The following is a 25,973-nucleotide window of genomic DNA, read 5'->3' as shown; positions in this document are numbered from 1 at the left end:
TTTTCAAATGTATTTTAAAGCATAAAAAGAAACAAAGGTTTGTATATTTTGCAATAGAACATAAGTTACTTCACTTTTACAGTAAGTTCACCATGCTTTATGTTGAGAGATCAGGTTTATGTAGTCTACTGGTTTGGTCATATCTGTAACTTTATGAAAAATTATTTTTTTGTAGAAAAAAAAGTTGATCATTGTTTATGATGTCCTGACAAGCATAAAAAAAAATTGACTAAAACTTTCACAATGCATTCATCAGAGTGTGAATTTTAACCTGCTTAAGCTTTAAGCAGGTAACCCAGCAGTGGGGACTTCTGTGTCACAGGAGGTGACTGAGTTGTGCTAATCCTTTAGAACGTAATAAAAAGTTAGATGAAAGTGAGCAGATAAAAGTTCATGTCAAAATATTTCATGGACAGAAGAACCACATGGTCTAAAATTTAATTGTCAACCCCTGCACATTGTTTCTGCAAAGTTAATCATTAAAGATAAGAAAGGGAGGTTCATAATCACCAGAGACTGAAAATCCTAGGAATACGTCTCTAACGAGTGACAGAGCAGATATGGAGGCACCAGGCAACAGACCAACGTGGAGCAGACAGGTGGAATTCACCTTAGCTGGCATCGGCTATGCTGTGGGTCTGGGGAACGTTTGGAGGTTTCCATATCTCTGCTACAGGAGTGGTGGAGGTGAGAATCCAAACAGACTTTTTTTTATTCACAGAGCTACTGACTACATAACCCATGGTACACATCTTAAAATAGGTTCAAAGGTTATCAGGACACACTTTGGTCTGCTACACGTCCGCAATACGCCAACAATAGACATGAAGAGGAAATAAATATTAACTGGAAAAATAGGGAAAATTGTAAGGATCAAAGTAAGAATGAATAAGAAAAGAAACTAAAATTATGTGAAGAATAGCATAGGCTATGTAAAATATAAATTATGTAAAAGATTATTTATAATGTAGTGCAGTTGTGTTGTAGTCCAAGGCAAGCTGTAAATGAATTTCATGTCTCTGGAAGATAATTCCTTGACAAATGTTAAATTTATGAAATGACTGTTTGCTTTAGTTTGATAAAAGCTGCCCCTGCTGAGTTTAATAGAGAACAGTGGTGGAGTAAGCCACACTCAACTATAGTGAAAATTTAACATGTCGCTAAAGAATCATAGATCACAAGATCAGGATGACTTTAATATTTCAAATTTGGAGAGGACTGTAAAAGAGTGAAAAGATAAAGAATACTTTACTTTGATAATCCCAAAGGAAAATAATTTAGTTGAAACTCTTTTGCATTAAAATGTGCGTGACCATTGTCTTGCCGTCTTTGGTTGCAAGGCGCTTTTCTGGTTCCGTACGTGCTCATGCTGGTGGTATTGGGGATCCCTCTGCTCCATATGGAACTGATTGTGGGTCAGTACACAAGGAAAGGGCCTGTCCATGCCTTGAGTATCGTCTGCCCTTTGTTAAAAGGTACTGAACCATGTCCAAACTGAGGAAGTGAAATTTTTCAAACTGCATAAAATTGATTATTAATGTTATCTTTGTCTGTCCTCAGGAGTGGGCATAGCATCGGTGGCTATCTCCTTTGCCTTGTGTACTTATTATAATGTCGTCATCACTTGGGCCCTCTATTATCTCTTCAACTCCTTCCAGAATCCACTTCCTTGGGAGAACTGCAACAACACATGGAACACACCCAACTGCACCAATCAAGCCACCAACAACAGCGGCTCAGTCACTGCTAGCCAGGAGTTCTTCAGGTATGTTTTACTGTGTGGTGTCACGGAAACTGAAAGAGGATTAATGTAGAATGTGATTGTTTTAGATCAATAGCTTTGAGTTCCTTCTGTTTATTTGAAGACACAAGATGTTGGAGCAAACTAGTGGAGTGGAGGAGACAGGAGGGATGCGTTGGGAGCTTTTCCTTATTCTCGTTCTGGCTTGGATCCTCATTTACATTTGCATCTTTAAGGGGGTGAAGTCAACGGGCAAGGTGAATGAAAACAGGGAGAAAATAAGGAATGCGGAGGGTGGTGGATGCAGGGTGAATGACAACACCTGGTTTGCTTCTGTTTGTAGGTGGTGTACTTCACGGCTCTGTTCCCATATGTTATGTTGATCGCCCTTCTGATCAATAATGTGCAGCTTCCAGGAGCATTAGATGGAATAAAGTTTTTCATTGTACCGAAATGGGACATGCTGCAGTCAGTGGAGGTAATACAGAACTCAGACATTACTTTTGAATTGTGTTTTGACAGAATGGCTTCAGAATAGTCCAGTGTTTAGCTCCTACCCATTCTTGGGTGTTTTGAGCTGTGTGATTATCCTGTTGGAATAATGACATGAGATCATGCTTTCTGACACATGGCAGCACATTTCCGTCAGAATGCCTTGATAGTCTTGAGATTTCATTGCACCCTGCACATATTCAAGACCCAGAACATAACTGAGCCTCCTCCATGTTTCACGGTAGGGGCTGTGTTCTTTTCATTTCTGTCTGTGTACATAAAGCTGATGAGCCTTGCAAAAAAGCTCCAGTTTTATGTCATCTGTCCAAAAAGACATTCTCCCAGAAGCTCTGCGGCTCTTTAATGTTCATTATGGCAAATTTGAGTCTCATTTTTTTATGATTTGCTTTCAACAGTGGTGTCTTCCTTGGTCGTCTCCCATGAAGTCCACTTTGGCTCAAACAGCAATGGATGGTGCAATATGACACCTTGACCTTGGAGTTTAGTTTATTTTGGCATTGTTCTGGACTCCCTGGTTACCACTTAAAGTGTCATCAGTTTTTCTCCTGGAGCTACATCCAGAGAGGTTGGATCTTTTAAACTTCTGAGTAATAAGCGCAGCTAGAGTCACAGAAACGTTAAACTACTTGGAGACGGTCTTATTGCTTTTTACCTTTAAAACGCTTGTCTCAAATTCTATTTCTAATCTCCTGAGACAACTCTCTCTTATTTCATGGGGTACACATCGTGTCATGATTCTGCTCAACCACAATTCAAAAGCAACGATTTTCACTGGTCAATTTTTATTATTACTTTTGTCTGTTTAAAGTTGTTTCGGTGACCATAGTGGGTTTTTCTTTCATTAATTGAGGGATACCGACAATTTTGTCCATGTTTGTAGCTACTATTTCTGTCTCACACAGACAAATCATGAGATGAAATATCAATGCAAGTGTTTATGAGTATTGCTGATTATACCAACCAGCATTATTAGCAGTGATCAGCTGTTTTAGGTAAACTCCTCCTGTAATGTAGGTGTGGGTGAATGCTGCAGTTCAGATCTTCAACTCCATTGGGATTGGATTTGGTTCCTTGATTGCCATGTCCAGCTACAACTCCTTCAACAACAACATATTGAAGTAGGAAACCGAAGTCTTAATCCTCTCATTTTCTTTGGTTCAATGGACAAGAATGAACCAAAGAAACTAATACAAAAGCACATCTCTCTCTACAGAGACACCCTGACTATATCAATCGTCAACTCCCTGACCAGTATCCTGGCAGGTTTTGTCATTTTCTCCGCCTTGGGCTACATGTCTTATCTACAGGGCATTCCAGTCGGCGATCTGGCCGTGGACGGTAAGAAAACAACTGAATAAGAAAGTTCAAGAGCAGTTTTACTTCACATTATTTTGAGCACGTTTCGGTTTATTGATTATTGAAATACTGATTAAAAACAAACAGGGATCCATAGCTATGATGAAGAATGACAAAAGCAAATTAAAAACATGCTAAAATGAGAAATGACAGGTAAAGTTTTAAAATGTCCGCTGACATAAATCCAATCTTTTAATCTTCAGATGAGTTTGTTATATTTTACTGCCATTAAATGAACAATTCTGAATATTCACATTATAATTAGGAGAGCTTGAGAAGTCATGAAAAGCTCCTGTTAATTTGAATTAATGATGGCTTAGAAAGCATTCACTCGTTTTTTTAAGATGAAGGTTGATTTCCAGACCTTTACAGACCTATTTGTCAATCGATTGTAGATATATTGATCAGTGTATCGCTTTTTGTATTACAAATGTAATAACCCCATGTCATAGTTCTAGGTGACGGTTTCTCTTGTGTTTGTGCACCTAGGTGTAGGACTGGTTTATGTTGTTTACCCACAAGCTTTTGCCACAATGCCAGCGTCTCAGCTCTGGGCTGTGATGTTCTTTTTCATGCTGCTCTGTCTTGGACTGGACACCCAGGTAGTTGACATGGAAACATTTCAACCTTAGAGATAATCCACAGGAGAAATGTTAGCAACTTTATCTGATCTTCTGTGTTCTTCTGGCCAGTTTGTGATGGTTGAAGTGCTGGTGACGAGTCTCCTGGATGAGTTCTACAAGACTTTGATTGCTATTTTTAAGCGGAAGGAGCTGCTGATTCTTTTGGTTTGTGCTGTGACTTTCCTCCTCGGGGTTCCTTGCGTGTTGCAGGTATGGGCTTAGTTTACCAAATGAATAATGACTACATTTAAGATCCTTAATCCGTTTTAACTGCTGATATTTCTGTTCAGGTGGGAATCTATGTTTTCCAGCTGATGGACCACTACACTGCTATTGTGTCCATTGTATTTCTTGCATTCTTTGAAGTCGTAGCCATCTGTTGGAGTTATGGTGAGGAGAAAAAATCAGTATGTGTTTAATCATCCTGGAAATTTAAAGCTAACTGACTTCCAAATACAGTGAAAGTCAAATAAAATATGCATGGTTTTTTACTGAAGACTTCAATGTTTAGGGGTGACTCGACTTTCACACAACCTAGAAGAAATGACAGGAAAAAGAGCTAACATCTTCTTCCGAGTGTGTTGGCTCATAATTGCTCCAGTGCTGATCGCTGTAAGTAAACATCATTCAGGTTTTTTTCCTCTGGGTCTGAGCTGAACTCTGTATCGAGGTGTCACAACTGTTTCCTTGCAGGTCATCATGGTTTTCTCAGTCATCAAGTTCAAACCTGCGCGTTATGAAAGCTATGTGTTCCCTCCCTGGGCTCAAGGTGTCGGATGGGTCATCGCCATGTTCTCCATCATCTGGATTCCTTTGGGTGTTCTTCACACCTTGTGGAAGCTCCCCGGCTCATTCATACAGGTGACATGTATAGTTTGACTGATTGCTATCTCCTCATTCAACACACTGTAGGTAATACCTGTGTGCATGTGATGCTACAACATGTTCATATAAGAACCAGTGTTGATATTTGTGGTACCTTTGTCCCACAGAAGCTGAAGCTATCCATCACACCGTACGCTCTGAATGAACTATCAAAGAGTCCGTATTATGAGAGGGGAGGAACCTACAGAGATCCAGGCATCCCTGTCATCACCTCAACCATTGATCTACCTGAGAAGTCTCCAGCTGAGACATACTTTTAATACTTCTCTTCATTACAATGTTGACTGCTTCAACTGGCACAATAAAAGTAAGCTAAAGCTAGTAGAAGTAGCCCCTCTGCTGTTTTAATCTTACTTTATGTTTGTAGTCTTTAGCTTTAACTCCAGTGTTTCCTCAGGGGGGGTCCTACACACTGGGAACAGTGTCCAGTCTGCTTGTGGGGTTGCTGCCCTCGGGGTTTCTTCCATTGATATTGCGTCTTTTTGTTGTTGTTTGTTTTTAATTCTGTAAAGCACTTTGTGTTGCATGTTGTATGAAAAATACTTCATAAAGTTGATTTCATTAGAAAACTTCTTTCTATGAGTAAATGGTTTACTGTTAGTCTGCTATGCAGGGACATTGATATTTGTTTTGAGCAGTTTGAACAGTTTTATCACAATTTTCAATGTGATAATGTGTGATTAGGACCTCAAGTATGCTCTGTTAATGTCTGTAAGAAGCAGCAAACACTCCTTCTGTCGTCACAGAGCTCTTCAGGACACAGGAGAGGGCCTGAAGGATTGTTTGCTATAGTCATTTCTGCTTTTTACCTTGCTAAGGCTGCCATCTTTTGGCCACGTCTGATGATGCAACTAGCATTGGTAGAGCTGGCTTCACAAAATCAATGTAAAAGGGCACCACTGATCAAAATAAAAGGCTGGAGGTCAATAGGCAAAAAGGTGTAATCAACTTATGTCACCAAAGTCAAAAACCTGTGTTTCACTTCTAAGCTGAACATAACACAATCCATACTTCTGGGCATTCACTTTTATTTATTTTAAGGTGAAATTTGTGCACATTTCTAGGGTATACATTGCACAGTTAGTTTCTCTACACAGGTTACCAGTATTTCATTCTCAGAATTTTTCATGAATAAACCCAAAGTGCAGAATGACTGAAATTACAGAGGCTGGACTGTAGCAATAGATAACGGCATCTTTGCTTTATTTTTTTCTCCATTCCCCGATTATGTGAGAGCTGGAAACAGGATCAATCCAAGTAAAAATGGCAGGATAGACAGACTGTTGACACTTAGATACAGTGACTGACATAATATCTATAGTTAGACAGTATGAGACCATATCTACTTAAAGTTAACATAATTTTAAAAAATAAAAAAGTCTTCTTTATAAACGGTAATTAATATTTCCATTTAATTTCAAAAAGATGTGTCACATGACCTACAAAAACAACCAAAAAATGTGCAATCAATGGCATACTCTTCCCTCAGACGTGACGGTCAAACAAATGACCAAACAACTCAGCAGCAGCTCCCTTCTTTGTAATTTGTTCCTACTGTAGTTTGGAGTCAGCTCAGTTGAGGACTGGGCTCGATAATTCACAAATACCTTGTTGTTGCATTCAGTAGTATTTTCATAGCGATTCACAAAGTCCACACCCTTCTTTTCCTCACACTACCTCTTCGAGGCTCCGGCCCCAACCGACTCCTGTCCCCTGCAGCTCCAAAGCAGCTGACGTTCATCTGTTTTACTGCACCCACCCCCTCCCCCATGCCCAGCAGAGGTCGCTAAGGAGTCACCATGGCTGCGATCTGCTCCACCTGTAGCTTCCTGTTCAGCTGCTATGACACCTGCTCCACTGGCCTCATCTGCACATCTCCAATCTAAAGACACAAACCAGGGTAATCAACACTGATGTAATTGTTGACATGAAAGCCAGGGGGCGATAGAGTAAATAGACCTACCTGGACATGAGGAGGGGCACTTAGCACGAACGTGACTGCACTGGCTATGTCTTCTGCTTTTAAACACTGAGAAGGCAAGAGGAGAGGTGTGACTAGCAGGTCTTTTCAATCACTGTCATTCACTTATATTCTCTTACCTTCATACTCTCATAGACAGAAGCTGCTTTTTCTGGATCGCTGTTGTGGTGCCTGAAGGCGAACTCTGTCTCCACTATTCCGGGGGAAATACACTGCAAGGGAAGCAAAAAACAACAATCCCAAAACATCAGAAATGTAGTTCTTCCTGTTTCCACACTGAGACATCCCCAACCAGCTCACTGTGGCTCTGATGTGTGTGTTTGCTTCTCGGAGTTCTTGCCGGATCCCCTCAGTCAGAGCCGTCACAGCGTATTTTGTGGCAGAGTAAAAATGCTCGTCAGCGCTCGGCATCACTCGGTGCCCAGTCATACTGTAACGGTTAGAAGAGAGGACAAACATGAAATAGTGGCCGTATTCTGCTCGTCAGGCCCAGATGTAACTAATAAATTCATTATTTTAAGGGGAATCCATAGATTTGTGGTGTACTTAGTTTACCTGTTGATATTGATGATGTGTCCGTCGTCCACGTTCCTCTCCTTCATTGATTTGTATGCCTCCCGAGTGCAGATAGACAGGGCTAAGATGTTCACCTGCAGAGGAAGGCAAAAACACCGTAAACCTCCGCGTGCCGCCCAATCAGATTAATTCAATCAATAAATACATCAACTTCATGATGTGCACAAATGATGCAGAATTTGTGATTAAACTTTAATTCAATGCCAAATCAAACTAAGAGGGGCGTGGGATGGGAATTCATTACATCAGCTGTTTGATGCCCCCCCACCCCCGGTCAAGGCGACCACTTGAACCTGCTGTTCTTGTCGAGCTCGTGGCCTTTAAGCTGCTCCTGTAGTGTCATTGATTAATGGAGGGTTTAAGCCAACGTAGAGGCAGGATGGGGAGGGGGGTTGACCAAATAAGGTCAGCATACAGCTTAAACGCAAGCTAAGAATACACTGCTGTACACATCCATGAGTGCTGTCATGACAACAGGATGGATGAGGGTTGTGAATGCAGGAGACCGGGGGGGTCTACTGTGGTCAAGGGTTCAATGAGTCAGGACGTCCCAGCAAGAGAAATAGTGCCGGCTTTCATTAAGGAGCCTCTCCTGCACCATGGCTTTCTATTGGATACCCTATGAGGGGAGGGGGGACATGCTTATTCTCCCAGCGACAGCAGTTACACAAACAGCCCCACTGAGCCCCTCCCTCTGCTTTTCCAACAGAGCAATCATAAAATGAATAGAACACAAACATAGAGAAATGGGTCTAACGATCCATAAGCTTAATAAATGATATGTAGAGCTTTTGAATTCATTTGTGATCCACTCACATCGATCATGTTCCTCCAGCCTTCGGTCTTTCCGCTCAGCAGGGGCTCGTTGTGGGCCAGCCCGGCGTTGTTGATGCACACGTCCACACCCTTGTGCAGAGTTTTGATTGCTGAAAACATGGACAGGATCTCCTCCTCATTAGACAGATCACACTTGTAGGGGATCAATGTGCCGCTGTAGCCCGCGCTCTGGCATTCTGCTGCCAGCTTCTGAAAGACACAAACCAAACCCATATTGAGATGAATTGCACGGAGAGGATAATAAGACAAAGTCCTGCACAAAATATATCAATAAATCAATTATGAGGGCTGGAAATTATTAATCTAAAGGACCATCATAAAAAAGCAACATAACATCAAAGGTAATACTGAACCAAATGAAAAGCTTCGTCATTCAAATTCCACCTTTTTCTAAAATCTTAAACCTGGATTAGCAAATTCAAGATTCCACATAGGTACCTCTCCCCTCAGGATGCAAGGGAAGAAGGGTACACATCACCCAGATCAGTTGGCTGGCCACCTGTGTGCCAAGAAACACACCGAGACAGATCGCCCCCCCAGCGTCAGCAAGACTGTAGGGTGGGGCCGGTGGACGGACATGATATTCAGCCCTGTGTGCCACATGTTAATATAACATATTGCGTATTAGCCTTATCCCACATGTGAATGTGACTGCATTTAAATATTTCCAATGCAGCTACAACACCTGATAGTGTTTTCTTTTTGCTTGTCATGACAGTTTGATTCATGTTTGCTTCAGGCCTAGAATGCAAATACATCGCCATCCCTCACACATGATCCCATGAGCTGAAGCGTCATGGTCACCTGACCTCCATGAGAACCAGAATATGAAAGAAGAAAACTGCAGAAGGTCTGTGGGAACCACCACATACAGCGTGAATCAGTGGCTGCTGTGTTAAAGATGGTATATCCAGCCTGTGGCGGTCGCTTCTTTAGGAAAAAGGAGAGTAAGAACATTTATGGAACCTTTTTTGCATTTGAGTATTTGCACATGATGTCACACTTGAAGTGTGCAGATCTCCCTTCTGGTCCTCTAAGCTGTTTAACTGGGATTATCCTGAGAGAAGGCATCACCTGCATAAAGCTGTCAAAATGCTAAAACACTGACAGCTTCATCTGTGAAGCTACAAGCTTTAACCTGCGATGCAGAAAGGTGAACCACTACATTTAAAATCATTACTTGTAACTGCAGGAGTAAAGATCTCTAAATCACACTAGCCTGACCTTCAGGTAGGAAGGAGGAGGCAGACTGAATATTATTTATTCAGAAAGGAAGTTAAAGTGAAGGGAAGTCCAGCCCAAAAACATCTGCAAAAAAACAAACACCTGCGAACAAATGATTCATTCATCATGATCCACACTGGAGCTGTCTATCTGCAGGTTAAACATTTTAAAGTTTAAACACGAGTGAAAAATGGATGAGGTTGAGTCTGGACTCGACTAGATGATTTGGAATGAACCAAAATGTAAAGTCAAAGTTGTAAAAACAAACCCTGATTCCACTCCACATGATATGCAAATTTCAAGCCATCTGCTCTGGCCAAAGACTCATCCTTCAAACAAGTTTAAAGGAAATCCTTTCAGTGGTTTTTGTGCAACCCTGCTGACCTTGCAAGCAACCAAGTAACCAAGCAACCATCCAAGCAACCGAGTAACCAACCAACCAATTCAATTACAATTCGAAAAACAAATACTGCGTCTGTGTACATCTCATCTACTTGTACATGACTGCATAGTGACATTCCTGACCTCACACAGGGCAGTTATATAATGTCCACAATGCATGGGACGTCATTTGTCATTATTCACCTCTTCACATGGAGCACCACAGCTTGCTGGCGCATTGGAAAGAGGTAAAAATAAAGATGTCAATGTGCTAAAAGCAGACGAGCTTGAAGTGGTGAACCGGATCAATAACAGCCGCCAGCAGAGCGCTGGGAAATTAGATTTGTCTCAGGTTAACTGGGGAGTTTTTCCCAGACAAAAGCTGGATTGTGTTAAGGACCACTCTGCCTTCACTTATTCTATGAAGAGGCTGGTGGGCAGTTTAAAAAAAAAAAAATCAAAAGCAACGCTAATTCACACAGTACCTCCTCCCCTCTTAATCCTTTCTGTTCTGTTCGATGTCTTAAATACCTGTGACACACAAAACAATTTTTCCTGTCATCGTGGATTTTCATCCTCATTACTGAGTCTTGCTGACCGGCGATCACAAAACATGTGCAGGAGGAAGGAGAAGCAGAGGGAGGGTGAGGAGGCAGGAAGTGCACCGGAGGGGAAATCCACCCCACAGGCCACTACCGTGAGACCAATTTAGCGGCATTATCTTCATGAGTGTAATCACAGGCTGTTGAGGAACACTTCCACGGAAAGCCATAAACCAGATGGAAAAACCCCCCTCACATATCTGATGAAGATAGAAAATATCAGCTGGAGCCGTTCCACGAAGCAAAATGAGGTGGAAATCGATTTTTCTTTCTGAAAACAAACTAAAGAGAAGGTCTCTGAGGAGTTCCTCCTGCAAAGCCTCCTCAGTCATTATCCAGCAGAACTACATGTGTGTGATATAGAAACACCACTTAAAGTTTGCCCATTCAGAGTGAGGGGGGTAAAAGGTCACAGCAGGCTGTATAAGATTGCAGCAGAGTAGGTGGGATGGCAGCACAATTATCTCCTGCTCACAGGAGACGCTGCCACAGAATGGTCTAAAGGTTGACCAGGGCGTTTTGTTTTAAAGATAGTCTCCTCAAGACAAGGCGATAAGAGGGAATTAAACTGAGGCCGAGCCTTCAAGTAAATATCTGAAAATGGTGCCTGTTGAAGAGTAAATGAAGCTGAATTCTTTACTAGTCAATGTGAAGACGATTAAAAAAAAAGTAAAGAAAGAAAATGATTCATAGCTGTAAAAGTCTGAAGAAAAAAGAAAAGGAGCCAAGTGTTGGCTAACAAACTGGTGCAACCAGTGGAACAGCATGTTTTCAGTCAAAGCGAAAAACATTTAGAAAAAAGGCCACAGCAGAGCTTTTTTCTACAGTAGAATAAAAACGGTGGAGCATCGTTCTGATATCTTTCCGTACACGAATGAGGAGAAAGCAGCTGGTTTTCGCGTGTTCACCTGTGGTGAAATGACTGAAAGTGTCCGTCTGTTCCTTCTGTTTGTGGATGAAACATGCTCAGGATTGAGCAGACGTTGGAGCACGTGTCTCGTCTCCTATGCGGGTTCTTCCTGCACCTGATGCAGGCCGCCGATGCAACAAACGACCGTTCTTACCGCAGCTTGATGGAGGCCCTAGCGTCAGCCGCACCCTTTATAGTCACTATGGCCCAAAACAGACACGGGGGAGATCAGATGGGCAGAATAAACCCTGGTCTAGACTGAGCTGGGTCGATTCAGCACGTCAACCGTTGGCCGTAAATTTTTTCTTATCAAGCACAGAGCCACAAATCCAAAATGGATAGATTTGCATTCTTTCTCCTGTTTCCCATTTTTAGGAACACTAAAGTTGAGCAAGTCGATCTGTGTTTGCGTTGCACATTCATAAAATTCTTTCGCTCCTCGGTGCTTTCTTTACACTTGTCTCTCTCTGCCACAAAAGTGCATTCGATCACAAGAACAGACCTGTTCCCCCTGCTGCACTGAGCAGCGTTTTCATACCTTGAGCCATCAGGCTCCCCACCGTACAAACAACACACCTAATCTGGTGTAATGTACGCAGGCGTTTCCAGGGAAGCTTCGACAGGACAGAACGGGATGGGACTGGGAAACGCTGCTGCTATCATACCACGAGGTCAGGGGAGGAGCCGTCAGAGCCAGTAAACCTTACACCTAGAAAGATGATAAGCACAGGGAGGACAGCGTGGCGGCAGCGCAGGGAGATTGGCTCGCAGGGGTCACAGAGCCGTCTGGACAAATCACTACGTGATCTCGCCTAAGAAGCAATTACGTGTAAAAACACTGCTGACATGAGCATTAAATAATTTCTAAAGTGCAAGTCATTTCAAGGATAATTAATGGGAAGTAATATTGATTGATCTGTGGTCTTTACAAGATCAACCTGAACAGATTTTAATAAACACAATCAGATTGAATGAATATAGTAGAGATTACAATAGCATGTCTTGGTAAACTTGAATAAAAGCCTGAATTTGGAACAGATTGTTATTTTTTAACACTTTTATGGTTGTTTTGGTTTCATAAATTTGTACTGATTATCATATTTGATATCAAAGTAATCTGGACCACTGCTTTGGGATAATTTGATTCTCTTTGGAGGCAGAATCCATGGAAACGTGATGGATTCACACCTCAAGCGAAAAACATGCAGTCAGCAGAAACGCTTTCTGTATGGGTGAGAAGAACGGCCAGGAGCCGAGAAAGCCTAAAGGTAACTTGATGAGAAAATGGGAAATCAAGACGAAAACGCGCGAGAGGAGAGAACGCAGCTTTGATTTCTGACTCAACCGATGACAAACGATAAAGCAAAAAACACAACAGTTAGCCTGTTGGCAGGAGATGGATTTAAATGCGTTAACTAAATGGCATTCATGATGGAAAAGTTTGACTGTCTGACTCTTCAGCACATTTTACCCCTCAGACACAATAAAAATTTCAAAATGTGGAGACAGAAAGTAAAAGAAGTTAAAAAAAGGGTAGACTTACTTGACCCACTTAACTGTTTCTGAAGTGACTGTGTGAACAACACGACCGGTGTCTGCTGGCCATGTGACAGCTTCAGATCTAGAGATACGAAGAGCGCGACTTGCTCTTTTTGTGTCTCCTCAGCATTTTTAGATGCATGACTGGGCGCCGCTTACCTTTTTCAGAAAGGACAGGAAACTGAAGGTGGTCTTAAGCTAACCTGCAGTTTGACTTTTATGTTATTCACTCAAGTAACAGATGGTTGGCCTTGTTTAAATAATGTCACCAAGTGGAGTCGCATGATTAACCAGCCAACCAGGAGCTGGTTAAAAAATACATTCCTTAAGTATTACAAAGGCAACCATAATTCTGCCTCAACCAACAGATAACATATTTTACGCTTTCTAATGCCTCATACAACCAAAGATATGGGAGACATGACTGTTTAATTACAACTCACCATGTTTAGCATCTGTATCTAAATTCACATGGTGGAAGTTCCCTGTTAAGAGAACACAAATGAGGAGTATTCTTACATCCAGTGTTTATGTTTCAAAAGGGATTATTATGGTGATCAGCAACTGAGTTCATGCTCCCATAACTGTGTACTGACTGTACTACAGCATCACATTGTGCCACATAAGCAGATATAATCCGGCATATGGGCTATGTGGGCCAGAGCGATTTAGAGTTCTAAGGACAAAGAAAAAGAAGGTCTAGTCAATTGTTGACTGAGTTATAGACACAAGCTCAGACTTCAAATCTTTCTGATATCAGAAATCTTACTTTTATTTAACGCCCTGAGACGATCCTTCCTGTGTTTGGTGGTGATCTCGCTGCAGAGAGCAGAGGCCTGACAGTAATCGTAGATGCAAGGCTCTCAATGGCACACTTTTGGACCGTCCTGTGCGTCGCAAAGAGGCCACTTTCATAACCTCTAACAATACACTGTGTGCAGTGCGGAGAGATTTTTCTTCCAGGGGAATAAAAGCGTCTTCCACCAGTCTTGAAAGGTGTCAGAGGAGTAAATGAGAGGCAGGGTTGCTGCTGCTTGGATGCAGCCCTGTAATCCATTCCTGATCAGAGGCCATGGTGACCACACGTCTCCCCCCGAGCTCGCTCCCCCCCTTCCATCGTCTACTTTATAGTCTCACCGACAATAAAACAATACCTCAACTCTCCACTCTGCTTTCTGCATGTTTGCACAGAAAAACAGACACCTATAAAATCTGCATCCATTTCTCCCTTTAATAACCCTTTCTTCCGGTTTGCTGTTGAATGTTGCTGTTGGGAAACACTAAAAGCTCGATCTTACCCAAGTAAAGAAATAAAAACAAAAAAGGAAGTACAGAACAATTGCTTAGTGACAGACACTTGCATCCCCCATGAGCAACATGCCAGCTTTGGCACAATGACAGCAAGAACTCAGTTTATTTATTAGCGAGAGCACAAAGCTGGCTTTGTCCCTCAACTCACAGACAAGCCTCTAAGGTCCTGTACAAGAGATGAAATCTGTCATAGAACTGGAGAGATGGAAATAGGCTTCCCCTCCTCTCCCTAATTTAACTTTCAATTTCAGCTTTAATTTCATGCATCATAGCACTTCATAAAGAATAACAACTGTTCTGGATGTCGACTGTAATCTCTCCCTGTGACTGGCAGCAGTATGGAGTAAAAGCAACATAAAGATTTACGTGTTATGACCTTGTTTTTGTCTTGAACAAATCAGACAGGGGTTGAAACAAGCTGCTGCAGTTAACTATTGACAGGAGGACCCATGTGACCACAGTGTGAATAGAGGGAGGCTTTCTGTTGCGTAAATTTTACACTCACCGTATGCATGTACAGGCATGGCTGTGTGTGAGTAATCTAGGAGGGGAAACAGCATCCAAGTGAAATAAAACAAGTGATTGAAATGTGTGAGATTTTATTTGTCTAAGCAGGGTTCATACCTCTGCCAAGTCCCAACAGCCTCCTATTAATTAGTTCTAATTCAAATTCTACTGTCATTAAAGTCTACTGTCTCTTTGTCATGTTTAATGATCCACTCCAGATCCAAACGGCTACCTCCACACAACACGTCCAATCGTTCTACAAAGGTTTATCAAAATCTGCCAGTGTGTTTGGTGTATCAACCTAACACACTGCAAAAAGCTGCTAAAAACTACCCTCTAATATTGAGAGAAGGTTGACACAAGCGAAGGAACTAATCTAAGATAAACGCATCTCATGCTTGTCTCTATCGAAAACACACTGATCCTGGGCTCACCCCTTGTTCATCTTGTTGAGTAGACACTCCCCTCTGTGAGCTCCGCTCTGCTTCACATTTATGAAATTAGGAAAAACAGCAAAACCTTCACACATGTTAGTGACTCAATGTCACGCTTTGTGATGCAGTACTAATTCCAAATTAGTTTCTGAGGACAGAGATGCCTCTTGTGCTGGGAAAATCCAGTTTGTACTGACTGACCTGTGGATTGACCCCAACTTCCATCATCAAAACCATCACACCATTTAACAACCATTTTTATTTAGAACAAGGCAGTCAGAGACTGCAACATCCCGTGGCAACCTGAATTCAATAATTTACACTGACCTACACATTATTGTGCCTCTGGCTTTATGAAAATGTTGCTTTTTGTTTTGTGATGATATTTAATCAGGTTTCAGAGATGTGTACCTAAAAAGGTATTCAGTGCGCCGTCGTTCCTCTTAGTCAATGCGTTCCAGGAACCACAAGCGATTAACGAATTCCACGATAGAGCGACAAACTATTTATCTTATTATTTACGGCAAATTAAACATTTATGAACCCTCACCATACTGATATTAAACCACCTTCTATCTGTATTACCTTTTCCCACACTCTTATCGACTTTTTAGAGCACTTTTGTGTCTCACGGGAGTCCCAGTCTCACAGAAGGTAGTGCACTTCCAGATGCCGTCAGTCAATAGAATGCGTATCTCGTGACTGCCTTCCAAAAATTTATGATGAGGTGAAGTTGCGAGCGTTGATACGCGGCTGCGCACTGTAAAAGTGAAAATTTGACCTTGACCTAGTTTTTCAAGGTCAATATCCCCTTACCTTCCTGAATATAACACCTTTTGTTTCGTCTTTCAATCTTACCCGGTTCTTTGGATACACGCAAAACTTTTGACAAAACTTGAAATTTGACCTTGATCTTGTTTTCTCGAAGTCAAGGTCATCATCTCATTTTTATCCCCTTTGTCACCCGAGCAATGTGCTTTTTCTTTCATCTTTTTATCTGCAACAGTTGTGAAGATATTTGGTGGACGGACGGACGAACACACAAACACTGACAATTACAATAAATCATTGCTTCGCGTGATGTAATTACATTCGACTATGATCCTGTCACACAGAACAGGAAGAAGAGAGCGCATATGACAGGTATAAATGCAAATACATAACTATGAACCCATATGTTGTCTATGAAATCACAATTTTATAGACAACATTTTTATTCTTGCTAATGGACAATGTTAGTTTTATAGAGCACAATTAATATGTCATCTAAATATGGCAATGTTGTTAACATGGTGGCTGAATGTAGGTGTGGTAGGCCTTCTCTAGGCCAGTACTTGAAGCTGGGACCAGCACAGGTGAGGAGGAGGAGGAAGAAGAGGAGGACGAGGAGGAGAGCAAGGATTAATTATTGGCTGACAAGATAAGCAAGGCGCAGTGCCTTATGGCTTATGGTTAACAAGAGTTAGGAAGGACGGGCCACAGACAGCTGCCCCGCAGGAGGCATGCACCATCTACCTTCAATCCATACTCCACCAAAGTCTCCTCTGTTTCCTCCACAATGACAGGAGAACCTACATAAATCAGCCCACATGTTTTATTCTAACTGACAGTCTGATTTAAGTTCTGTTAAACGGCCGGCTGATCGCCGACTTAATACATATTTACTTTTTGAAATCACATACCATTCTTGAAGCTGAAAATTAAAAGTTTTTAAAAATTACGGTTGAAAATTAATTATATGAAATAGACTGGTTATATAAATTCTCATTTACACATTATTTAGACTCACATGAGCATCAATTGACAGTTGTTTGGGAATCATGGTAAAGAACTTTAACCGGGGGAAAAAGAACAGTTTATCACTGCAGGTGTGGCTGGATAGATGGAGGTAGATGGAGGTTGACAGGATGACCCACTAGTGAGATGGACAGCAGGAAGAAGGGGATTTTTCCAATATGGTTTCATAATAATGCTGGATTACTACAGATTTTGAGATTGTTGGAATATGCCAGATTAGAAGCATCGCATGAGTCTCTTCTGGTGGTAACACAAATACTGCACTGTCTAGAATTAATTTAAAATGCATTACTATAACTGTAATAAAACATGACCTCATTATTGTTATTGAATTTGTTCACCTAATATTCCATAATCTCTAATTTGATAATCTATAAACTAAAGATTAAAACTCCGTTAATCCACCTTCCAGTGTTTAAAGGCTAAAGATTTCTAGCTAAAGTTGTTCAGCTAATGTTAGCTAGCAGTTAACCTTAGTTAGCTAGTTTGTTGATGTTATATTAGAGCTAACCTCTCTTACAAACCGGCTACGTTTATTTCGCGGGGGGTTAATGGCTCTAAATTTAACTACTCACCTCTATTTTGTCAACATTCCTGGCACAGCCGACAACCCTCATGCCTTGCTGGACCAGTGCCCGGGCTACAGCCGCTCCAATCCCCACCGAGGCTCCGGTCACCAGGGCCACTCTGCCCTTCCACCGCTCCATCTCCCGTCTCCCGTCTACGCCGGTTCGGAACGCGAAACAACGGCTCCCGTGCTTCTTTTTCTGTCCGTCTACTCAATTCGAGGTGTCTCGGCTTCAACTATCGGCATCAGGAAGGATTTTGTTCCAACGGAGGGACGAGGCACGCTCCCGTCTGGTTGTCCGCGGCATTCAGGACAGCGACGGGCGGTGCGTTCAAGCTCACATCCACGCGCTTCTCTGGATGAAATATGAAAAAGCCTGACGTGCGTTAATGTTTGGTTCACATCACCTCCCACTGTATTTGTTATCCATGAGGCATGTTTGTTGGTGCGTGGCGCCTCCTACTGGTGGAATATTAAAACACCATGGATATTCACATTTCTAGGAACCTTAAAAGTTTTTTAGTCGGGAAATTCAAGATTATTTGTAGTTTTTGGAGTCTCCAGATGAATTAGAATGGGAACCAGAACCTCCAGTCACCAACTTTAAGTTTTTGGTACGGGCGGGTGGCAGAGACCCTCTCTACATGTAAGAGGATTAAATATTCCTTCTTGATAAATTTGTCAAAAAAAGGAACTTAAAATATACAATGGTCATCAACACAAGTTTGTTTTTTGTTTTTTACAAGGAATAAATCTGTTTTCCATCTGTCAAAATCAATTCATATTAATTGAAGAATGCTTTTAAATTCAGAACTAGGTTCACTATTTATGGTGCTTACTTTGTGCAGATAAGTAAAATAGTCCGTATTCGTTGAACTACAATATGCATCCATTACCTAAGACGGAAAATCATAACAATTACTAACCCTTCACTTTGGAAAAATAAAAAAACCCACTTCAAATGCATATTAATAAATATTCTTTATTTAGTAACATCTTAACATCACAACCAAATAATCATTACAAATGGATGTTTTCTGTAAAATCTTTATATTTAGAATTTCTGTACACATTTAATGGTACAATCTTCACCATGAGAGACAGGCCACCAAAGATAGTGAGAAAAGAAAACATAAAATAAGACTCCTAAAATTTATCCCTATTCTCTTGCACAGATTACTGATTCCATAATGCTCTTCACCCATACAAATGACTAACAACAAAAAACTACATTTGGTCAAAGACAAAAACTACAAGTGTGAAAGTTACAAGCGTCGGTGTAAAAGTGGAAAAGAAACAAAGAAAGAATCCCAAATGGGAAAGAAGACTGAACGAGACACCAGGTGTACTTCATGGTTTTTTCTGATGATGTTGCAGCAGCAGTCACGAGTGTTGCTTCCAAGTGAAGATGTTGATAGTGCATCTAGTTGAAGCCAGTGGAGGCAAAACACTTTCCACAGACAGGCTTGCCTTGCTCAGTGGCGTGGCAGTAGTTGGTGAATTTCTCCTTCAGGAGCTGTCGGTACTGGTGGCGGTTGTTGTAGAAGGACTGGTTTCTTTCTAAAAAAGCTTGGATTTCATCTTGTGTCAGACAATTCTCTTCATCTGAAGTCACGTCTGAGTCATTCTGCATTGAGAACACAACCAAAGTTTACAAAAGACCCCTGTGTATTCATGTAGTTAAATAAACGTTCTAAATTACCAGCTTTACATTTTCTTTTAAAACATAAAACTTTTGTACAGTGTACATTTTTACTAGAGGGAGCAAACTCCCAGTTCCTATCACTCAGCATGAGTGCTCACCAGCATATTTAATACAAGTCAGCCTTAATTAATGTTATGATGAAGCTTATCTCACATGAGATAAGCTGTGTAGTGTATGTGTAGTGTAGTATGTGTAGTGAAGCAACAAATCATTTTTCACATGAAACCCATGACAATATCAGCTTTTTTATTATTTCAGTTTACATTAATTAGCTTCAAAGGTCAGCAAATAAGGTGTGTGTGTTATTTTGTGGTACACTGATGACTAAGAATATTTCCAAAGACAAACATACATTTATATTTATAATTTATTATTCTAACACATTTACGGGGGTAACGGTGTCACAGTCACAGTTAAGAGACTGTTAAATTATGATTCCTACTTACAAGAAGTTCCTCAAGACTGACATTTGCCTCTGGGGGACCAGCATGAAGGCTCATCTGAGGTGCTGTCCACGGTAACCGTAGAGCAATGCTGGTAAATGTATCACTACATAAGGAGGAGAAGACTCCTTTGGTTTGCGCAGTGTGCAATGATTGTGGACTGAGGTCGGCTGTATTCCCATCGGATATACAAGCTCCATCCTGTGGAAACAAACACTCTTTATCTGATACACAGCCTCAGACGTTTTGTATATATAGCACAAGAATCCCACAATCTGTCATCTCACCTGGTTGGTGAACAAATCCTTTCTTTTACTCTTGCATTGAGGGTTTTCATCAGAATGTGGCCAACAGTCAATGCAGCCAACTATTCCATCCTCCTCCTTGTCTTCAGCACAGAGATGAACATTTGAATCCTCTCCTGCAGAAGGTTAACAAACCCACAGTAAGGAAAACAAATGTGGGGGGACACTATATCTGAAAAACCAAAGGTGGGTCCAGAAAAATCCCTGCTCAAGACATACCTGCTTCATCGTGATTGCATATTCCCTCAGAGCAGGCAACATCAGAGGATCCTCGTGACCCTTTCTCGCTGCTTTCTGTACAGGAGGAGTACCCGCAGTCGCTGCCGTTGCAATGGGGTGATAAATCTGAAATGGCACAAAAAAATTCATTTTCAGCTGATCATTTTTCTGTCTCATATATATATAGTAACATGGAAAGTTTCACTGAAATATTGGAAATAATTAATCATTAGTTGATGAAGAAGAGTAGTAGTCAATCCAAGAGTGCTTTGTGAACACAGGTTGTGTAAACAATGGCTACCACTGAAGTAAAAGTGCATAAATCTTATGAATCTTCACAAATAATTGAGTAAATGTTAAATATTCAGTGGAATCTCTGATTAATATAGATTTAAATGAAAATGTAATAGCTAGTTTGCTAGTTTTTACCCAAGCTATTGGGTAAAAAAGTAGTATTGTTTTCACCTTTCTTTTATTACTTTTCTGTGAATGAGGTCAGATTGATAATGGCAACATTACAGGTTTGTGTAGAACTAGAAGTTCGTGTTTTCAAGGGACGTCAGAACAAGCCAGACAAATAATATGAAATTTTACTGCAAAAACTTCAAAGGTTGTGAGAGACATGACTGTTGGATTCGTTCAACGTATAAATATTTGTGATAATTATAATTATGTTACATTATATTGTCTACTGATAACACCATAAGTGGTATCCCATTTCTTAGATTAAGAGTTGAAACAATGACCCCTCATTACCCTGCCGTAAGAAAATAAATCAATAAGCTAGTACTGGAAAACCAGGGTTACAAAGTGCATATGGGTTAGGTCCTTCGTCTTGTGTGCGTTTTCTTTGCCTTGTTTAATGTCGCAGCTACAGGAAGCGCTTCCAGTCGTGATGATGCTCTCATCGCATCCAGTCTCTTCTCCATCCTCCTCATCGTGGTTGCCACACACCTTACAAGATCCCTTGAGAGAACCCTGTAAAACCCCAAATGGGCCACATATAAGGAAAAGCAAATAGGTGTGTACCGGCAGATGAACGTCTCACATAAATAATGTGTAACTTGGATCGTAGAAATTAGCCGTTTACACAGGATTACCTCATCCAGGTTCTTCTCTTTGTCCTCTGTCTCTGCAGATATGTGGAAGCTACACTTGTTTTTACGACGATTTTTTCGTTTTTGCCTCTTTTTTTCCTGCTTCAACTCTTTGGCTCTCTCCTCCTCAGACAGCTCCTCAACAAACTGCTCCAGTCGACTGATCCCCTGCATCTTTTCCACGGCCATCTAGGGACATAGGGATAAGTATGTCAACACACAGATGTCTGGTAACTATTTATTGAAGGACATAATGCGCTAAGGATCTTATTGTGTACCTCAAAACTTTTGCGAAGTGCATCAACTCCCAGGTGGAATAATATCTGCCAGGTCTGCTCCTCTGCTCGTAGTTTCTGCCAGATCCTGTGCAGTCGCTCATAGAGGTGAATACCCAGACAGGTCAGGACCTCTTCTTGTGCTATGTCAATGGTCTTAGCATGTCTCTCTCTGCACCTTTAAAAAACATTACCAATAATTAAATATACAAGTTCACTGAGAGGAACATGGTGGAAAGTGGTGAAGAGAAAAAAACAAAAAACATTTCTTACTCATATCCTCCAGCAAATTCTGGCTCTGCTCGGCCCAGAAGGTGAGCGATGAAATCGGTCTCACAGCAAACATGGATGTGACGTTCATGGGGGCAGCAGCATAATCCCTCATACAAGACGGCACGATACCTCTTCTCTTTTGAGCTGTCTACCTCACCCATCAATATGTTGTATGCCCTCAGTACTTTATTTTTACAGTCAGTGCAAAACCTGTGGATAAGACAGCAGCACACAGCCAACCAAGTTGTTTTAAACCTTGAACATAAAAGAATTTTCAAATACTGACAGCCACACGTTACCTGTGTTTGCGCAAGTATGTCTCTAATGTTTCTAAGAGACAAGTGCTGTCGACTAAGACCACCTCATCTCGGCACTCCTGAGACATCAGCTCCCAAATATCCATCCAGCTTCCCCTGTAAGCAAGAGTTACAGTATATCATCTCAAATCACAAGAACCATCTCCCAAACCAGCAGCAATGGATTTTTAATTTCCTCATGGGTGGCTGATAAGGCAAAATATTAACAAACGGTCTTTTAACACATCTAACGGGTACAGAGCAGCATTAGCATTTAATAAAAGTTGTTTTTGTGGCTACCCAGAAAATCCAAATCCAACAGTAACTCTTCTGTTGATGAAAGCTTGAAGGGACTAATGATCATGTGATTCATTTTTCAACTTAGCCATTATATAAGCATTGAACAGATTTCTAATCGTAATATATAACAAAAATATTACATTACTGAAACCTACTCCTCTTTGTCACCCCTTCACACCATAATTTGATAAACAACAAGTTAATAAACTGTTCCTGCCTGGCAGGAAGAGTAACTGTTCTCAAACAAAGCCTCTTGACACCAGCTTCCTGAATAATGTTTAGAGAAAAAAAGCAGCTGATACAACAGCTTGAAGAGGAAAACAGATGAAAATAGGTCATAATACTCACCCCAAAGGTTTAGGTTTATGAGTATCCAAGGAGTGTAACTGACAGCGCTTGTTCTTTTTACTTTTTGGAATAGCGTCAATCATGTCATTCAACTTTGACCTGCAAAAAAACCCCATTAGATTCTATTGTTTTTAACATTCAAGGTTATTATCTGTTAATCTCCATACTAAATACCACATCACATGTTAATAGTATGAATAATAAGAACTTTTGGTTGGTTTGGGTTTATTTATGTAAATGCTTTATCAAATTCAAGAATTTCTGAATCACAACATGGTTAATTTAGCAGCGCGAAAGAAAAAAAATTCTGCATCTTACCCATGGACATAGAAGAGGGAATATAACTTCTTTGCGTCTGCTAGACAGGCTTTACTAACAGAAAGCATGCCTGTGGGTTTGACTGTGAGGGGCTCCAGAGCCGGGTTCCCTGATTCCATTAAACGTGAGAAGAGACGCTCCACGCTTCGTCTGCAGCCCACACATGGCACCAGCTGAGCTAACACACCATACACTTCTCTAGATGTCACCATCAGAGCAATATTCAAGTCCTGCTGCTTCAACTTGGAGTGATACTAAAGAGCAAAGAATCATACATCTGTTACCACTTTGCTGACATGTCACATGAACACCAACAGCAAGCTTTTGGCTCAGAGATGTGCATAATAAATAGTAAGCAAAGAGGCTAAATTCACAAGCTTTGAATATTTTAATGGCTGCAACTACAAATCTAAATCCACCCACCTCCAAAAATTGCTTCCAGTGAGACATATTTATAGTGTGGCTGTCAACTTCCATGTTGATATCAGAAAATTCCATCACCATCTGGCAAAATATGACAAATTTAGAGCACAATTTTGAGACTCACTTTGACTATGCTGATAGCAGTCATAATATAACAGTTTCTACACTGATATGTAGCCATGCTGCATCCCAGCATGTTAAAGTCAAGAAGAAACTCGCTTGTCCAGAACTTTCTTACATAATGTATGTGTAGATTGTGCAATAAACCCTGAATGAACTGTTATCTATTAAATTGAGGCCTTTACTTAAATCAGAACTAATGTGTAGTGCTAACACATGACCCAAAGAGGCTTAGGGTGAAGTTAATCACTAAGCGCCCATGGTCTCCCTTGTCCCTGAAGCTTACTTACTTACCGTGAGACTATCTTCGATATATAGGGGAATCTGTCTGGCGAGAAAAGGGTATTCCTCTTCTCCTTCCCTGCAAACTGCTACCAGACGTGCCATGGTTTCTCCCAGCTCGGTTCTAGTGCTGCTCGCCTGCAGGTGACACAAGACACCGACTTGTCACAGCAGCGCGGGCTACATCACGCTAATGCTAATCTACTGAAGGCTAACTATAACATCGATTTGACTGCAATAAGCCGCACTGCAGTTTACCTACACAATATACAAATGTAATTGTTTACTGACTTTCCCACCATCTGATATTGTGTTTAGAACAGTTGCAGGAAGTTAACGGATCTGTCTGAATTGACTGGCTAAGTTAGCAAACAATATAGGAAACGTCAGGTGGAAGGAACTGATGTCGTATTTGTTTGTAAGATACGTTCAAATATATTTGTCTTGAAATTGCAGAAGAAATGAAGGCCGGTATAATCATGGTACTATCTAAATATCTGTTGGACAGGATAAAAAGGTAATTATTGGCTAGCCAGTTGAAGCTGGTTGACCAATAATTACCGGTAGCATTGGTAAATTATACTAACAGGCTTTAATAAACAAAATTATACTTCATTACCTTAAAAGTTTTTCTAAAAAACTTTGTTAAATCTGCAAACATGAAGCGTAAACCAAGCACGTAGCGTGCAAAGCTAGCCTGCTAGCTTGTATCATTTACCAGTGATTTCTAGAAAGCCGGTCAGTACATTCCACATACAATATCCAAAAAAGCCGAACACGAAAGTTTTCGATACATTAATGAACAAATAATACAATACGTTTCACTGCTGATAGAGAATTTCTGCGCCCCGTCGACACCATCAAACTTAGCTAACTTACTAGTTAGCATCAGCCTTTTGAAGCTAACGTTAGCAAGCTTGAGGAACAAAGTTTCACTGAGCGACTCTTTTCCTTACCTGCTGTCACTTTTTGCAGGCCTTCTTGAAAATACTAAAAAGATTGACAGAATTTTGTCAACTTAGTGGGGATACTTGAATAAGATTAATATGGTTTTACTCACCTGTCTACAACGTTGCCCGTAAATAATAAACAAGTGCAACTGAGTCAGTCTGCTACGGTGGCGGAATCTTCATCAGCGCTTTGACCTCAAGACGTAGACTTGACGTTTAAAACTTGTGGCCTCCAGGGGGCGCAATAGGGAAATAGGAAATACTGACCTGTATTTTAAGAAAACTTCCGTTCATAAAATTCTTTATTTACTTTTTTTTTGCTGAATTTACATTCAGTACAGGCCAAAAAGTGGATCAGAAATGTAAGTTCATTTAAAAAAATACCAAAAAAGAAAAAAATCACACTATCCGATCGGAAAAATCACTTTTTGTGTCTGAATTTCTTATTGTGAAATGTGTAACTCAACATGAAATAAAACCAGTTTTATTTCATGTTGAAATAAACCATTAAAGGAATGCTTGACTGGGTAGAATCTGTGAATCATTTTAAAATAACTTTTAGTCAACTTTGGCTTTACTTGTTTTGAAGGACCTTGTGTGGAGAGAACTAAACTTTCTTCAATTCACTGTTACTGACAACCTTACTACAGTAATGATTTTTTGTAATTAAAGCTATTATGATTCCAACATGATTGATATGTGTGTGGCCAGAGTGTTTCCATTTATTAACTTTTCTTTGTTGTGTAATATTCATAGATGTCTGATTCATGTAACTGTATTAGATTTTAACCACAGCCCCTACAATTTTTACTATGACAATGTTTATAGTTAGAG

The 25,973-nt window shown here is 40.7% G+C and overlaps 3 protein-coding genes across 5 annotated transcripts; 1 reads left to right on the top strand and 2 right to left on the bottom strand.

Moving 5' to 3' along the window:
- Positions 1–561: 561 nt before the first annotated feature.
- Positions 562–5,691, top strand: si:ch211-283g2.1 (sodium- and chloride-dependent GABA transporter ine). Of its 2 annotated transcripts, XM_068330636.1 has the most exons (14): positions 562–687; positions 1,341–1,475; positions 1,561–1,765; positions 1,866–1,998; positions 2,085–2,219; positions 3,269–3,372; positions 3,468–3,592; positions 4,100–4,212; positions 4,303–4,443; positions 4,524–4,623; positions 4,745–4,845; positions 4,927–5,094; positions 5,226–5,425; positions 5,516–5,691. In XM_068330636.1, the coding sequence occupies exons 2-13, from the start codon at positions 1,367–1,369 to the stop codon at positions 5,376–5,378; spliced, it is 1,587 nt and encodes a 528-aa protein (XP_068186737.1). In that variant the 5' UTR covers positions 562–687; positions 1,341–1,366; the 3' UTR covers positions 5,379–5,425; positions 5,516–5,691. The 2 variants fall into 2 exon arrangements, with proteins under 2 accessions (XP_068186737.1, XP_068186736.1); XM_068330635.1 differs by having other exon boundaries at positions 5,226–5,691.
- Positions 5,692–6,137: 446 nt separating this feature from the next.
- On the bottom strand, positions 6,138–18,159 carry dhrs11a (dehydrogenase/reductase 11a). The gene is made up of 7 exons (XM_068331405.1): positions 17,793–18,159; positions 8,492–8,701; positions 7,655–7,749; positions 7,400–7,529; positions 7,219–7,311; positions 7,082–7,147; positions 6,138–7,000 (listed from the first exon to the last, which is right to left on the bottom strand). The coding sequence occupies exons 1-7, from the start codon at positions 17,922–17,924 to the stop codon at positions 6,959–6,961; spliced, it is 768 nt and encodes a 255-aa protein (XP_068187506.1). The 5' UTR covers positions 17,925–18,159; the 3' UTR covers positions 6,138–6,958.
- A 626-nt stretch (positions 18,160–18,785) lies between these two features.
- Positions 18,786–25,347, bottom strand: ggnbp2 (gametogenetin binding protein 2). 2 transcript variants are annotated; one of them, XM_068331169.1, is made up of 15 exons: positions 25,250–25,317; positions 25,146–25,179; positions 24,202–24,327; positions 23,788–23,868; positions 23,365–23,618; positions 23,047–23,145; positions 22,402–22,515; positions 22,103–22,312; positions 21,833–22,007; positions 21,558–21,743; positions 21,312–21,435; positions 20,458–20,583; positions 20,221–20,354; positions 19,937–20,134; positions 18,786–19,412 (listed from the first exon to the last, which is right to left on the bottom strand). In XM_068331169.1, the coding sequence occupies exons 3-15, from the start codon at positions 24,292–24,294 to the stop codon at positions 19,209–19,211; spliced, it is 1,998 nt and encodes a 665-aa protein (XP_068187270.1). In that variant the 5' UTR covers positions 24,295–24,327; positions 25,146–25,179; positions 25,250–25,317; the 3' UTR covers positions 18,786–19,208. The 2 variants fall into 2 exon arrangements, with proteins under 2 accessions (XP_068187270.1, XP_068187269.1); XM_068331168.1 differs by lacking the exon at positions 25,146–25,179 and having other exon boundaries at positions 25,250–25,347.
- Between the last annotated feature and the right edge of the window lie 626 nt (positions 25,348–25,973).

Source organism: Antennarius striatus, chromosome 13 (genome assembly GCF_040054535.1).
Source record: "Antennarius striatus isolate MH-2024 chromosome 13, ASM4005453v1, whole genome shotgun sequence".
In the NCBI taxonomy this organism is placed as follows: domain Eukaryota; kingdom Metazoa; phylum Chordata; class Actinopteri; order Lophiiformes; family Antennariidae; genus Antennarius; species Antennarius striatus.
This window is presented reverse-complemented; position numbering and strand designations above follow the sequence as displayed.